Below are 16,448 nucleotides of genomic sequence, written 5' to 3'. Positions count from 1 at the left end.
CCCATATGGACAAATTCTGGAATTGCCACTGGAATTGAGGGGCTGGGAGTCCCACAGCCACCACCTTCCCTGTTTCCCCCAAAATAAGACATCTCCTGATAATAAGCCCAATTGGGCTTTTGAGTGCATGGCAATAAGGCCAAGGGCTTATTTCAGGGTTCAAAAAATATATAAGAGAGGGTCTTATTTTCAGGGAAACACGGTAGTCAGTTGCTAGTTATCAGGGCATTTCCTCCCCCCACTACTTACCTCCCCCCCAACCTAGATGGGATCTTCTTGAGCTTATGATCAATAGGAGATTGCCATATTAGACACCCCCACCCCCACCTCCTGCCACCTCTGGTGAAAACGCTTCTCCCAGATTCCAGCGGATGGGGGTTGCGTGGAAAGGCTCCTGTTTGTTGCACGAGGGCTTGTATCAGAGTCGCTCTTGCTGGTCTCTGCACCGTGAGGCAGATTTGCTGAACAGCCCCAGAATCTGCTGTCTGCTGCTCTGACAATATCGTCTCTGAACTGAACCTGCTGGTGAGAACGCAGCAGGGACAGGAAAAAGCTTGTGGAACAGCTGCTCATGTGAAAGTGACTCTGGCAAGGGTGACAGGCTGGGCTTCCTTCCAGAGAGCTACACAACTCGGAGCTTCTGGTCCAAGAAGCCCAAAGCAGCTCCTTCAGCCGGTCAGAAATCCTCATTTTGGCTGGATGGAGCAGGTGGCAGAGAGGGAGGATGCCCAGGAGCCTGGATGGCCACAAAGGTGGTCTGGTGGGCTGTATTAATTACCTGAGCAGAGGGAGGGGGGATCTGCTTTCGGTGGGTGCAGGATTGCATTCTTCAGATAACCAGGCTCTTTTGAAATCATCGTCACAATAAAAAGACGGTGTAGAGAAAGTAAGCCACAAGGTGTCTAAATGCAGCAGTTTGAAATGCTGGCAAACTTTTTGAATGCTCAGAATCTGAGGTTGAGTAGAATATCTTTCTCTTTATTAGTGGCAACTCCCCCCCCCTTCATTTATCTGTGGGACTGGAAGTCCGGAGTAGAGAATGCTGCTGTTTCTACACAGGGTTTGTTGCTTTGGCATCTCTCTCTCTCTCTCTCTCTCTCTCTCTCTCTCTCTCTCCTCCCTCCCTCCCTCTCCCTCCCTCTCTTCATTGAGTTCAGTACTTCTTAAATGGGGAGATATTATCCAAGGGAGTAATTTGGACACATCCTGGGGCTGTTGGAACAATTTGTAATTGCTGTTTCGGAGCCCATGGCCCAGGCTGGGCTGCCACTGGTAAGATGCTTCCATGAAACAACAGAGTCAGCTTTTTTGAGGAACGGTGGCCTTGTTTGAGACAGAAAGGGCGTAATTTGGTCAAACAATTCACGATCCATCGCTTCATGTTGACTAAAGTTTGATCTTAATCAAATAAGAGCATGGATCTCTCGGGTTTATCCGTGTTCCAGCACCAGCAGCAGAGTTGGCAGCTGGGGCGCTCCAGATGTTTGGATTTCAGTCCTGTCATCCACAGCCAGAATCACCAAGAATTGCGAGTGTCCTGAATCGCAAAGGGGCGGGCAGAGACCCTGCGGGGAATTCAGCTCTATAGAGGAGCAGCAGGACTTGGGAATGGTCAACGGAGAGCCATTCGTGGACTTTCCTAGGAGCCGTGAGCGTTGTGAGGAGGATTGCCGGCCTTAACTGTATTTCAAGGGGTTCCCCTCGTTCTAGAAGACGGGCGAGGAAAGCTTTGATCGATGTCCCAGTTGTGGTCATTCAGGAATGGTGTAGGTGGAGGGTAGCCATGTTCTGGTCCTGAAATGATATAGGGTCTTCTGCTTGAGCAGGGGGTTGGACTAGAAGACCTCCAAGGTCCCTTCCAACTCGTATTATTCTGTATTCTGTCTCTGTATTCTCTCTCGCTTTAGTCAGTCAATTGACTTTGGCCTTCACTTCAGCTGGTGCTCATGTCTCAGTGGACCTGTTAACATGACACGACTTTGGTTGGAGCTGTGTTGGCTTTAAATTTGTTTCTAAGTGCCATTCAAGGCGGTTAAAGTCCTACATAGGATGAGACCACGAATGCCTGCTGCAGGTAGCATCTGCATGGCCAGGGCACGTGGAGGATACCTGCGGAAGGTTCCCCTTGTTGGGATGTTTGGCAGGTAGGGTTCAGAAGTGAGCATTCACTGTGAGTGCCCCCCACCCCCAGAGTCTAGATCAGTGATGGCTAACCTTTTTGCTGTCGCGTGCCAAAAGCGGGGGGAGCGGGGGGGGTCGTGGGTGCGGGTGCCCACATCCATAATTCAATGCGCCCCGCCCTCCCGCGCATGTGCACGTGACCCCCCCCCCCCCATACTTACCCCTGCTTTTGGCACGCGATGGCCCAGTGGGCCCAGTAGGCCTGTTTTTTTCTAGGAGCCTGGGGAGGGCAAAAACAGCCTTCCCCATCCCCCCGGAGGCCAGAAACAGCCAGCTTCCTGACTTTCGGTGGGACCGGAAGGCCTGAAAATCAATTGGCTGGTGCACACATCCGCGCTGGAGCTGAGCTAGGGCAACACTCCCGTGCCCACCAATATGGCTCCGCGTGCCACGTGTGGCACCCATGCCATAGGTTCGCCATCACGGGTCTAGATTGTTTCAAAAGGCCATTTGAGACTTATCACATGCAATGCCCTTGGATTATGGTATATGCAGTCATTCCTTGTGTTTAGGATACCTTTGTGTACTCCACACAAACTCTATATAAGTATATATATATACTCTCTCTCTCTCTCTCTCTCTCTCTCTCTCTCTCTCTCTCTCTCTCTCTATCTATCTATCTATCTATCTATCTATCTATCTATCTATCTATATATTAGACAATCTGTGCCTCACTGAGTCCTTGTTTCAGAGATGTATCCTTACCTAAACTGATAAACAGTGACCAAGGCAGGGAGAAAAGCAGTGGGAGCAGGAATATGTTCTAACTTCCTGCTGGCTTCTCCGTTGACTTTCCTTGTGGGAAGCTGGTGGGGGGGTTAGACCGTGGTGGCGCTGTGGCTGCCAGTCTGCCAATAGACTTGGTCTGAAGATCCTTGGAATTTCAGCCCCATGGGAGTCCTGAGTCCCAGATTTTGGATGCATTCTTTAAATTAGCCCTTTTGGTACTTCAGTTCAAAATTGTTGCCCTACGATGCAGCCGTTTTGCTCCTTTGAAGGTTACAGATAAACAAACAGAGTTTTAGTATTATTTTTATTTTGTATTTGCTGGTTTGGTAGAACATTTGGAGGGAGTTCGTTAACAAGAGGTAGTGTAGGGAAATGGAGAAAGAAACTCAGACGGATTCTTATTTTCCCCAAATTCATCAGGATACCAGAGGTGGTGGTGGTGGGGAAATCGCATTCAGCTTTCGCCATTCTGTCACCGGAGCCCGGCTGATGTGCTCCAGCTCCAGGCAGACCGGTGGGCCTGTTTCCTGACCTGGCCTCCCTCAGAGAGTTGCTGGTGGAGTAATTCCTACACTGAAGTTGTTAGTGCTGATCTGGGGTCAGAGTTGGTACCTGGGAGCCCTGCCCATGGTCACCTGCCCAGCCAGTTTTTCTCCCACCTCATCTTGTTCAGGTGGTTTACGTGGTGGGAGAGGAGGGCCACGGAAGCCTCTCTGGGAGGAGACAAGCCAGCCTTCCTCTTTCCCTGAAGCAAGGAATTGGTTGAAGGGGGTTCAGCAGATAAATCCTGAGCTTGCACGTTGTGTGGTGATGGCCTCACTTGTCATTGTGGACATTCTCCTCAGGGCTTTTGCCTCCTTTTCCCTCTGTTCTGATCCCCAAATCTCTCTTTCCACCATGAATGTCCACATGGAAAGGTTGTAGATAGCCGTTTGCTGGACTTCAGGGGGACCCCACTTGTCCCCCTGAAGCAGAAGGAGCTGGCCTGGTAGACCTGGGCTCCTTCAGGGTTTTCAGTTCTCTGTTTGGAAAGGAGTCACAAGTCACACATCACACCTGCGATTGCAGATTAATCTACAAAATGCAGATTTCCATTTTCCCCACAGGTTTGTGCTGGGAGGAGTCCAATAAGTGTTACTCTAGTAGACTTTGGACCCTAACAAAATCAACATGTATAGCTTTGCATTCCAGTCCTCTCCTGGTCACAAGACTGTTTTTCTGCATGCTCTGAAATTGAATTGATCTCAGTTATGCTTTCATTGGAAAGGTTGAGACGTCTGTCTGAGGGTGCCGGATTAGCCAGATCTCCTGGAGACCCCTCTGCAGGAAAATTGGGATGATCAGGAATCCACAGAGCAGCTCCTGAAGGCCTAGATCAAGCGGAAGAGCCCAAGGATGCTGTGGGTCCCCCTTCCCATTCTCCCTTGCCTTCCTTTTGCAGAGCTCTCCTTTGGGGGCCTCCCACCAGGCTACACCTACGATGTGGACAGAGCTGAAGAGCAGAGGCACCACCATGACATGATGCCCTTCATCGATGACTCCCCCTCCTCTTCACCCCATCTCAGCTCCAAGAGCCGAGGCAGCCGAGATGGCTTCTCCTTGGGGTCCCTGGAGTCTTCAAAATCAGTGAGTTGTTGCTGCGTCGCAGGGAGTTGGAGGTTCGGCTTTGGGGGTGCAGTTGCAGCTCTGGATTCTGTAGCATCTGCCCCTTGGCGCCAGTGGAGGTGTTTGCCGTGCCTGGGTTGATGGCAGGAGCCAGAACTGCACCCAGACTGGCCGCCCCAGTGACGATGCGCAGCACCTCTAGCCTGTAAGCCTGGACATCCTTGTGCAGGGCCATCTTCTCTGAGTAAGGGCAACTTCACCCAGAGGTCTAGAAGCAACACAGGTCCTTGGGAATCTGCTGAGGTGTTGGTTTAGTCAGGATATTTTGACCATTCAGACCACTCAGGCTGTCGCTTCACATAAAATAAAAAATGGCCCAAACAGGAGGAAAAGAAAGCGCTCAGGATAGAATTCCTTTTGCTGAGTGAACCTGGATTCATTTCCTGCATCCCTCCAACTTTTCTATATGTTTTCTCTGTTTGCTTTGCCCACTCCCTTCTCTTGTGTCTTTGCCCAGGGCTGTGCTGGGTTGAAAGCTCTTCCTTCCAGGCAGGAAGCGACCCTCCCCACAAATGTGCACAGTCACTCACGCCCTCGTCACCTCTCGCCTTGACTACTGCAACGCTCTCTACATGGGGCTCCCCTTGAAGAGCCCCCGGAGGCTCCAACTGGTCCAGAACGCAGCAGCGCGGATAGTGACGGGAGCAGCATGGCGCTCCCATGTAACACTGCTCCTGCGCGAGCTGCACTGGCTCCTGGTGGTCTTCCGGGTGCGCTTCAAGGTGTTGGTTATCACCTTTAAAGTGCTCCATGCCATAGGGCCTAGCTATCTTCGAGACCGCCTGCTGCTACCGACGACCTCCCATCGACCCGTGCGCTCCCACAGAGAGGGCCTGGGTCTCTCTTAAGGCACCTGCACCCGAGCTTTCAGACTGGTCCCCAAGTGAAGGACCCACCTCCTTTCCTTCCATTCCCCTCCCTGCGGAATTCTGTCTGGGTGAAGGGAGGCGACTTTCTGTTGTTCTGGCTGGACAGGATCCGTCCTTCCCTACCAAGGGCCAGCCACAGCCATCCTCGCACCCAAAGAGCCTTGGTGCCCCCAGAGGGAAGGTGGAGCCTGGCAGAATTCAGGACACCCTTTGCTCGTAGACTCTGCTCCACAGCAGCCCCCATTTTGCAGATCTGGACCCCCACCCCTGGGCCTTGCCTCTCAGTGTCAATTGGGATCCAGAATAAGTCAAGATGCCAACTATAGAGATGAAGAATAGGCTTGGCCACAAGGCTTCTGCTCCTGTCCCTTGTGGTGCCTGTGCCAAACTGGAGCAGGGCCTCAGTGCTTTCCCCCAGCACAGCTCTGCAGATGGAACCAAGAGAGCGCAGGGGCTTCTTTGGCAGGGGCCTCCCCGCATCCTCTGCAGGGTTGAGCAAAAGCCGAGGAAGGAGTCCCCCCAGACTGGATGGCACCTGAGGCAGTCCTTTCCGAGCTGTGGCATGCCCCATGCCCTGAGAGAAGGGCCACTCTGGGGACTGCAAGCCAGTCAGTCCTGCCCCTTTGAGTTCCCTTGGCTCCTCACTCCTTTTAATCTGCCAGGCTGTGTGCCCTAGGGGGGTGGGGAGAGAGGAAGGAGGAGGGAAGGGACGGGGAGATTTTGCTTTGCAGAGATGGGGTGGGGGGTGATCAGGCCCCGAAATGGGTGTGTGGAGAGAGCTTAGTAGGACCCTGTGTGGTGGCTTTGAAGCTGAAATCTTGCAGGCTGAGAGAGTGACCCTCAGTGGGAGCTTTTGCCAGCCTTTTCCTTTTGTGCCAAGAACCCCCCCACAGCTGGCTTCCTTCCTACCTAACTGACTAACCTCCTCCCTCACCGCCCCCCCTTCTCCTTATTCTCTGCTGTTCAATGGCTTTGCTGGAATAGGCAGGCCCTTCCTGAGCTGAGCTGGCAAGGATGCCATTGGCAGGTTATAAATAAGCTGGCTCTGCTTCTCTCCTCCTTCACCCCCCCAAACCTCCTTGGCAGCGCCTTCTGAGAGAGGACAGTGCCCCCCCCCCCCTTGGGGCTGGCCGGGCACATCTGCTGGCACCATGCCTGCCGGTCCAGAGCGAATGGCACTCAATTCGCTCCCCTTGTGGTGCACCCAGAGGCTCCAGCTGGTGCAGAATGCGGCTGCGCGGGGGATTATGGGAGCGAGAGGGCGCTCCCATGTGACGCCTCTCCTGCGTGAGCTGCATTGGCTCCCGGTGGACTTCCGGGTGCGCTTCAAGGTACTGGTTACCACCTTTAAAGCGCTCCATGGCTTAGGGCCTGGGTATTTGCAGGACCGCCTTCTGCCGCCAATAGCCTCCCACCGGCCAGTACGCTCCCACAGAGAGGGACTCCTCAGGGTGCCGTCAGCTAGGCAGTGTCGGCTGGCGACCCCCAGGGGGAGGGTCTTCTCTGTGGCAGCACCTGCCCTCTCGAACGATTTGCCCCCGGAGATACGGAGGATATCAGATCTCCGGGCTTTTCGCGGTGCCCTAAAAACTTTTTTCTTCCATCAAGCAGGGCTGGCGTGAAATCCCCCCCCCCCGTTTTTGAGATATTCGATTTTTTAATTGTTGAATGGGTTTTAGTCGTAAGGTTCTTAATTTTCGGCCAAAGGGTATAATTCTTTTAAATTTTTAAATTTTGTATTGGATGTTTTTTACTTGGCTGTGCACCGCCCTGAGTCCACTAGGAGAAGGGCGGTATACAAATTTAAATAAAATAAATAAAATAAATAAATAAGAGTCCGGGGGCCCTCCTTGGTCCCCTGGTCTCCAAAGATCCAGTGAGATCCAAACCTTGTCTGATGGGGATGGGGTGGGGGGATCATTGGGGCTGCTTTCAAGGAGGGCTGGTGGGGGGAGGGGATGGCCTTCCCTGGTCTCTCCTGAGCCCTGCCTCATCTTGACATGGCAGCCATTATGGTGGGTGGCGGGCGGGCATGGCTCCACAGAGGGGCTCCACAGCAGTGAGGGGCTCTGTGAGGAAGGGTCCCAGAGGGAGGAACTGGTCCGTTTCTCACAGGCCAGTTTGGATTTTGTTGGCTCCTGCAAGCCCAGAGCCGGTCATTCTACTCTGCTGCCCTTGGATGCTGGCCATGAACTCAATACCTCAATACTTCGCCCCTTTCTCTTGGAGAGAGCAGCCCCTCCCCACCCTAGCTTCATTCTCATTGGCCCTTTCCACCCCCTCCCCAAATCTCCACCTTGGGCCCAAAGGCCTGGCCTCCCATTGTCTCCCCTCTCTTCCTTTCTCCAGAGCGAGCCGGACCTGGAAAAGGGTCTGGAGATGAGGAAGTGGGTCCTGTCGGGCATCCTGGCCAGTGAGGAAACCTACTTGGGTCACCTTGAGGCTCTCCTGCTGGTAAGGGCGCCAGGGGAGGGGGAGGGAGGGAGGCGGAGGGGGAGTTTATTCTCCAGCTAAACTGCAGGTGGACCTGGGCAGAAACAACCAAATGACTCCCTCCCCAAGGGTAACAACATGGGGCAGTTACTGAGAAATTCTCCTGCTTGGCCTCCATTCAGCCGCTTGGGAGCCAAGCAAGAAAGTTGCTGGGTTCTTTTCCAGCTTCTGCTCAGTTCCTTATGGCTGGAGCCATTTCTGGTGATGGGGCTGGGGGCTGGGGGGGCATCCGTTGTGCCACCCAGTGGGAAGCGCTGAATGGCCTGTAGCGCTGTCCCCCAAGAGCTCCGGCTTTTCCTCAAGGGGGGAGGGGGCTCAAAGAGGCAGGCCAATGTCCAGGAAGTTGCCACTGAGCCACAGAGGGCATATCCGGCTCTGTGTCTTGGCTCTTACAGCCCATGAAGCCTCTGAAGGCGGCTGCCACCACCTCCCAGCCGGTCCTGACGAGCCAGCAGATCGAGACCATCTTCTTCAAAGTGCCTGAGCTCTACGAGATCCACAAGGACTTCTATGATGGGCTTTCCCCCCGCGTTCACCAGTGGAGCCACCAGCAGCGGGTGGGCGACCTCTTCCAGAAACTGGTGAGCAGGGCGTTTGGGGGGGGCAGGGAGGGGGCTTTTGCCCGGCTCAGAGCCAGCTTGAGGCTCCGGTTCTCTTTTACCAGTGGGTTGCTGGGTATGTGCAGTGTGAGGAGAGTGGGGGGTCAGTGCTGGAAACCAGTAGGGGGGGGGACAGGAAGGAAGGCTGGCAGCATGCTGTGGGCTGTCCCTCTTGGCTGGAGGGAGCCTGTGATGATGATGATGATGATGATAATAATAGGCAAAGGAATTGCTGTGGATTTCACTCCGCTAGTCATTGCCAACTCTAGGGGGCGCTGCTCACCACCACCACCCCACCACCCCTGTTTCAAGGCCGCTGTAGCCGGCATGAGGCCACCGAGCACCGTTACTTTCCCACCGGAGCGGCACCTGCTGCCTTCACCTACCTGCCTCTGCATGCTTTTGAACCGCTCAGTTGGCAGTGGCTGGTAGTCCTAAAAACCACTCTTAATACTTAAAAACTTAAAACCACAATTGGGACTGGAAATCTGGTTGGAAGTCATGGTTGGAAATGGAGACACCCACATGATCAGACTTTTTTTCTGATATTTCTCACAGTGGTCATTAAGTGAATCACAGAGTTATTAAGAGAACGGTGCAGTCATTTAAGTGAACCTATTCTTCCAATTGGTTGTTTTTTGCTGAAATTGGCAAAAAGGGGTGCCAATCACTCCAGCGACTGTGGGACAGATGCAGCCACCGGTCATAAATGCTGGCTGGTTGCCAAGTTTGGTCACGTAGTTGCGAAGGGTGGTGGAGGGCATTTTACAATGTCGGAAGTGCCGAGGCCAATGGTGGGTTGCTCCCGGTTCGCACCGGTTCGCAAGAACCGATAGTAAAAATTTGTAATAGTTCAGAGAACCGGTAATAACATTAGCTGGCCACACCCCCGAACCGGTCCCTGGCCTGGTTGCCGCTCGCTTACCCCGCCCACCTCATCAGAGCCTTTTTTTTAAAAGCATTTTTTAAAAGTACAACCTTGGCCGAAGAGGTTGTAGGAAAAAAATGCCTTTAAAAGCCTCTGATGATCCCAGCTGAGTTGCCTGATCGTCAGAAGCTTTTAAAAGCATTTTTTTCTGCAACCTCTTAAGGTTGTAGAAAAAATGCTTTTAAAAGTAAAAAAAAAAAAAGTTGGCCCATGCCCACCCAGTCACATTACCCCCCCCCACCAAGCCACACCCACAAAATAAGCCACGCCCACAGAACCGGTAGTAAAAAAATGTAGAACCCACCCCTGGCCGAGGCCATCCAGTTGCAGAGATGCTGCCCCAGTGGTGTCATATGGGCCACCCCCCTCCTCGGGCGTAAAGCATTCCTCGGTCACTCTGAGTGTGTTGTCCTTGCAGGACTGTCGTTCTTTCCCAAAGGAAACAGTTGCGTGGCCAGCTTTTGACCTGCGGGACTGTCCCGTCAGAGAGGGGCGTCTTCCTCCTGGGGGCCAAAGGCGATGGGGCCAGTCTGGGCGTGTCTCCCCCTTGTGACTCAGCCATCGGCTTGGGGTTGCCTGCTGGTGGCGGGCAGAGGCTCGTCCAGAGGTGTCCCCTGCTTCTCCAGATCTCCAGACAGCCTCCTGAGATGGTCTCCGCCCTCTCCTGCCTTTCCGCACCGGGGTGGGTCTCATTCCGCCTTTGCCCCCCCACAGGCCAGCCAGCTGGGAGTGTACCGGGCTTTTGTGGATAATTACGAGGTTGCCATGGAGACGGCCGAGAAGTGTTGCCAAGCCAACGCGCAGTTTGCAGAAATCTCGGAGGTGAGTGAGGCCGTGCGACGTGCACAGGGGGTGCAGAGCCCTCGTCTCTTCCTGCATAGTGACTGCCGGCTGTATGTGGGGGGGGGGGGTCCTCGCAGGGATCTGATGGGGCTCTTCTGCCCCCACCTCACCTGGGTTAAACCCACAATGGAGCTGATGTTGCAGGTTCTGTGGGTCTCTCGGCAGTGAGGATGGCCAGAAACCCTAGTGCAGGGGGGCTTCTCCTGGCATACGGCTCTCCAGGGAAACCCAACTAGTTTGGGGGCTGTTATTGGAACCTGGGAAACCTGGCCTGGATTTTGACTCATCCCAACTCAAGTCTTGGCTGTGGGAGGAGAGTCACATCCAGCCAGTGGAGCCATTTTCTTTCTTAGCAAATATTCTTACAAGTGATTTCAAGAACTCCTTCCTTCCATTGTGGCTTTTATCAGAGAAATACTTTCAGCAAAATCCTCCCCCCACCCCCACCACATTACCTGCAAGGCAGGAGTGAAATCCAGCAGGTTCTGACAGGTTTTGGAGAACCGGTAGCGGAAATTTTGAGTAGTTCAGAGAACCAGCAAATGCCACCTCTGGCTGGCCCCAGAGTGGGGTGGGAATGGAGATTCTGCAGGATCCTTCTCCTGCCACGCCCACCAAGCCACGCCCACAGAACTAGTAGTAAAAAAAAATGGATTTCACCACTGCTGCAAGGTGAGTAGCAGAGGGCCAAACCCCCTCCAGAAATATCTCAATTGGGCTTGAAGGACACTTGAGAGCAGCTCTTTCCCTGGCCCTCAGGGGCTGCTTCTAAGGCACAGAGGCCTTCTTGGCTTGCTGAAATTCCAGCTAGTTCGTCTGAGGTACTCATCAAGCCCCCCGTAAACTGCAGGGGAGAACCTGCGTAGTGGTGGCGGCAACCATCATGACAAGAGTAGTGGTGAAATTCAAATTCTTTTACTACTGGTTCTGTGGGCGTGGCTTGGTGGGCGTGGCAGGGGAAGGATTCTGCAAACTCTCCATTCCCACCCCATTCCAGGGGAAGGATTCTACAAAATCCCCATTCCCTCCCCGCTCTGTGGCCAGCCAGAGGTGGTATTTGCCAGTTCTCTGAACTACTCAAAATTTCCGCTATCGATTCTCCAGAACCTGTCAGAACCTGCTGGATTTCATCCCTGGACAAGAGATATAACCTTTGAGCTGTTGCTTTCTATGCTGGAAGATTGTGAGCCTCATCTGGATTTGGTGTGTGAACCAGGCAGCATCTGTTGCCAGACAAGGAACGATGCAGGCTGAAGAAAATTAACCTGAGCCTTATTCATCTTTTGCAGAACCTCAGAGCTAGAAGCTCCAAGGATGCAAGGGACCAGACAACAAAGAACTCCCTGGAAAGTAAGTCATGTGGTGGTCCAGTGGATGTTTTCTGGACAATAAGAATCCCCCACCCCACCCAGGAGGAGCTCCATATGGCGCAAGGGGGTTCTCTGGGTTTTTTTGTTCTGCAGGGACGTGTATAAGCAGGGCTGACTGGCTTGGTTGGGTTTTTTTTGTTGTTGTTTTTTCTTTTTTAATTTGATTTATATGCCGCCCTTCTCCGGAGACTCAGGGCGGCTTACAATGCGTTAAGCAATAGCCTTCATCCTTTTGTATATTTTATACAAAGGCAGCTTATTGCCCCCACAAACTGGGTCCTTAATTTACCTACCTTAGAAAGGATGGAAGGCTGAGTCAACCTTGAGCCTTGGCGAGATTCGAACCCTGCAGTAATTGCAGGCAGCTGGTCTTAATAACCAGCTTAATAACAGGGTGCCTTAGACCACTGTACTACCAAGGCTGTTTTTCTTTTTTGATCAGTCAAATTCTTGGAGTGAAGCCCTTGGGATTAACAGCAACAGGGGACTCAGCATCCTATAGCCATCCATGGTGCAGGGGATGGGAAGGGCTTGACTAGCTGTGTGGGGGCGGGGAGTAGCAGAGGTGAATTGCAAAGGATTGCAGCAGGCATGTTGTCAAAGAAGACATGTTTTCCCATGAACCTTCTGCTTAGAACCTTTTTCCTCCTCCATTTTGATTATTTTGCTCCTCATAGAATTGTGTTGCCCTACAGCCGTGATGGCGATCCTATGGCACATGTGCCACCTGTGGTGGGCACACAAGCCATATCGGTGGGCACACGAGCTCAGCTCCGGCATGCATGCGCACGCCAGCCAGCTGATTTTCAGGCCTTCTGGGCCCACCAGAAGTAGGGAAACAGGCTGTTTCCTGCCTCCGGAGGGCCTCAGGGGGTGGTGGGGAGGGCCTGTTTTTCTCTCTCCCCAGGCTCCAGAGCCTTTCTAGGAATCTGGGGAGGGCAAAAACGGCCCTCCCCACCTCCCTGGAGGCCCTCTGGAGGTCAGAAATCCCGACTTCTGGAAATCGGCAAATGGGCTGTTTTCGGCCTCCGGAGGGCCTCTGGTGGGGTGGGAAGGCGATTTTCGCCCTCCCCAGGTTCCTAGAAAGGCTCTGGAGCCTGGGGAGAGAGAAAAAGGGGCCTACCGGGCCATCGTGTGCCGGGAGTGGGGGTGGGGGTGGGGGGTGTCGCATGTGCATGCATAGAATTATGGGTGTGGGCACACGGGCGTGCGACCCCCCCCCCTCTCCTGGCACACGATGGCAAAAAGGTTAGCCATCACTGCCCTACAGTTTCTAATTTTCCTTTATTTCCCCGTAGCTCTCCTCTACAAGCCGGTGGATCGGGTCACACGCAGTACACTTGTGCTCCACGTAAGTTGCCATGAATATTAATGTTGTTGGCTTTTCTGCTGGAAACTGGAGGGGTTGCTTTGTTTCAGAGAAGTCAATGCACAAGCAGGAAATAACACAAAGAGTGACCAGATATGGGGTCTTTTCCACCTGCTGCAGAACGCAGGTTAACAAAGCACAGGTGTTCCCTTCACCTGACATGTTCCGTGCAGCATCTTTTTGGCTTAACTTGATGGCTGCTTGATACAGCCGAGTCAAATAGAGGTTGGGTTCCCACAGCACACTGGATCACATTCAAATGACTCCTGGTTAGGGTAGGGGAGTGGGGGGCAGGCAAGACACCCCAGGAGAAGAAGTTGGGTGGAGGATTTGTAAAAGCAATGCTGCTAATAGGAAAAGGGGCTGACTTGAAGCGCTTGGAACATAAGGGCGCCTGTGCAGCTACTGCTCCACGCAGAACCACAAACAGCTTTGCCCGAAATCCACCCGTGGAGAATCCCAGGCCTTGATCACTTGTGGAGGTTTTTTCTCGTCTCTGAGCTGAGATGAAGCAAGACGTTCTGGGCTCCTGGAGGTACAGATGCAACTGTGAGGGAGAGCAGACTTCAGCAGAGTAGGAGAAGAAACACATCCGAGTGGATGGAGGCCGTGGAACCCGTGAGAGGGAGGCCATGGGCGGGTTCAAGCAGAGTCTGGGCAGCCGTCTGTCTGGGAGGACCTTGGATCTGACGGTTGGTTCTAAGCTTTAAGTTAGACAGAAAACCCTTCAGAAGTGAAGCGCCCGGACTGCCAGTGCTATGCTCTTCTCCCTTCCCTCTTGACAAACAGGATTTGCTGAAGCACACCCCGTCGAGTCACCCCGACTACCTGCTCCTGCAGGACGCCCTGCGCATCTCCCAGAACTTCCTGTCCAGCATCAACGAGGAGATCACGCCCAGGAGACAATCTATGACTGTCCAGAAGGGGGAGGTGAGTGCCCAACGAGGCAGGCCGCCTTTGGTCTGGTTAGCAGGACTTCCCAGAAGGGGCGACTGTTTGCGGCTTGCAAAAGCTCTGAATGGGCAGGAGCTGTGCTGGGACCGGAGACAGACACATCGCTCTTCCAGACCAGCCGCCATTTCTATCCCTGGCTTTGGCTCTTGAGGCCATTCGGTTGGCAGCCTCATCCTTTCTTGCCAACAATAGGCTGCGGGTTGAACCCCTGAAGGACAGCGAGGCCCTCGGCCCAGCAGCACCTGGCAGTCCTGGGGGGGGGAGGGGAATGTGAGCCAGCCTGACTCAAACGCTGGACTTACTGAAATGCAGAGATGCAGGCTTGGCTCAGTGGCGAGGAGGCCCCTTTCCCCTTTCCAGAGGTGATTATACAGTGCAGGGGAGAAAAAGGAACGGAGGGGAGTCTCTCTAAGGGCGGACAGTGATGGGCTGTTGGGCACAAGGGACTCCAGCCTGTTTCTGTACTCGCCTGCTAGAGCTTGGGGAAAGGTTGATAGCTGAGCCAGGCTTTGGGCTCTCTGCATGGCCTGGCCAGGCGCTCTAGCCCAGAAACCCTGGAGGAGCATCTGCCTGCCAAGGGGGCAACACGTCTAGAGTGGGAGAGAGCCAACTTCCCACAGGTAGATGAAGTCCTGACAGAGAGAGTGAAAATGGTGAACGGAGCCAAGAGAGTCAGCGGAACGTAGCTAAACCAGAACAAATCCCAAGAATTCTGTTGTGGGTTATTTTGCATATATACAGTAACTTTCATTAAAATTATATTTTATTATCAGCAAGAAGATAAAAGCTATTAACACAAACCAGTAGAAAGAAAAAAAAAAAGCATAAAGGACAGTTAGTCCTCGACTTATGACCACAGTTGAGCCCAAAATTTCTGTTGCTAAGCGAGGCATTTAAGTGAATTTTGCTCCATTTTAGAACGTTTCTTGTCACAGTTGTTAAGTGAATCAGTGCAGTATGATAAATTGGAAACAAGGTCATTAAGTGAATCTGGCTTCCCCATTGACTTTGTCAGAAGGTCACAAAAGGGGAGCAAGTGACACACACAAACACACACACACACATACACACGGGATGCTGCGACTGTCATAAGTATGAACCAGTTGCCAAGCGTCTGAGCTTTGATCCCATGTCCAGGGGGCTGCTGTAACCGTGGTGTGAAAACAGTCCAAAGTCACTTTTTTCATTGCCGTTGTGACTTTGAATGGTCACTAAATGAACTATTTAGTAAGTCGAGGACTACCTGTAGAGACTTCCAACATTCTTCACAGCAATTATAAGTAGGAATATATTTTAATCTCTGTCTCTGAAATGCATCATCACCTGGCTCTTCTTTCTACAGTCTGTCAAAAACCGAAGTTCACAAATTCATTCTTTGGTCTTTATGGACAAAGTCCATAAGAGGCTTCCAATCAGCAATAAATGTAGATAATGACTTTTTTCTGATCCAAATAAGTTTTTATCCTTTTCAACAAAAGTGCAATTTTATTTATTTTTTATTTATTAAATTTTGGTGATTCTTCCCCAGCCCCTTCTCCATGGTGCTTGTTCTGGAATCTTCCCACCTCGATGCACACAGTAATCTCACTGCCTGAGATCACATACTGAAATAATCTTCCAAGGCTTTTTTCTAACTGTCCATTAAACCTAAAAGTTCCAGGTTCAATTTAATATTGGTCTTTAAAATCCTCTGTTTCAAAATCCGTATTTGGATCCATTTTTAAAACTTTTTCAAGTCTACCAGGCATGATAAAATGTTCCTTCATATCCTACATATCTCCCACATACATTTGAAGTGCCTTTATACATTCTAGATAATTTCTCTGTCGTCATACATCATTTTATTAAAAAAATCTCTTTGGGATCATAACACAATGTCAATTGCAACTCTTTTAACCATACAATTTCCCATTGATCCATCTGTACATTACAACCAAAGTTCTTATATACATTTATCATACATTCTTTAACCTGCTTTCCTCTGCAAATACACGTCCATCCACAACTGCATTTCAAATTTTGACTTACTTTGTTCGATGCCACAATCTTTTTATCCATTTTAAATCTTTCAGATAATTATAAATGGGACAACCATTGGTAATTACAGTATATCCTTCCGCTATTCATTGTTCTCTTGATTTGATTTTTAAATTCCCCTTGATAATTTTCCAGTAGGTCCCAGTATGTCTAATATTTATCTGCTGTTTTTCTTCTATAATGTGGTTCTTGAGCTGAGATCCATGAAGGTGTTTTTGGGCACAAGAATGTGTTTTGGCCAAGAATTCTGTTTTTAAAGCCGGAAGCCTGAAAAGTCTGAAACTCTCCTTCACAACTGAAAAGAGCTGTTGTGTCATGTTGTGTCAGCACCTGGGAAACGCAGTCTGGGAGTCTAGCCAGCACTCAGTCTCCCCCCCACCCCCCATCCAGGCTTCAGCTCCAGGGGTTTCT

At 51.8% G+C, this 16,448-nt stretch overlaps 1 protein-coding gene across 2 annotated transcripts in view; it reads left to right on the top strand.

Annotated features, from left to right (window-relative positions):
• The window catches only part of BCR (BCR activator of RhoGEF and GTPase), a 78,435-nt gene that overhangs the window by 26,570 nt on the left and 35,417 nt on the right, over positions 1 to 16,448 (top strand). For both annotated transcript variants that reach the window (XM_070951618.1, XM_070951617.1), the window contains 7 exons: positions 4,352 to 4,536; positions 7,794 to 7,898; positions 8,333 to 8,518; positions 10,179 to 10,286; positions 11,597 to 11,657; positions 12,976 to 13,028; positions 13,836 to 13,976. In XM_070951618.1, coding sequence (XP_070807719.1) covers positions 4,352 to 4,536; positions 7,794 to 7,898; positions 8,333 to 8,518; positions 10,179 to 10,286; positions 11,597 to 11,657; positions 12,976 to 13,028; positions 13,836 to 13,976 — 839 coding nt within the window. The remainder of the gene's footprint in view (positions 1 to 4,351; positions 4,537 to 7,793; positions 7,899 to 8,332; positions 8,519 to 10,178; positions 10,287 to 11,596; positions 11,658 to 12,975; positions 13,029 to 13,835; positions 13,977 to 16,448) is intronic.

The sequence above is a fragment of the Pituophis catenifer genome, unplaced genomic scaffold (assembly GCF_029215685.1).
Source record: "Pituophis catenifer annectens isolate HBS135680 unplaced genomic scaffold, rPitCat1.0.hap2 SCAF_10, whole genome shotgun sequence".
NCBI lineage: Eukaryota > Metazoa > Chordata > Lepidosauria > Squamata > Colubridae > Pituophis > Pituophis catenifer.
This window is presented reverse-complemented; position numbering and strand designations above follow the sequence as displayed.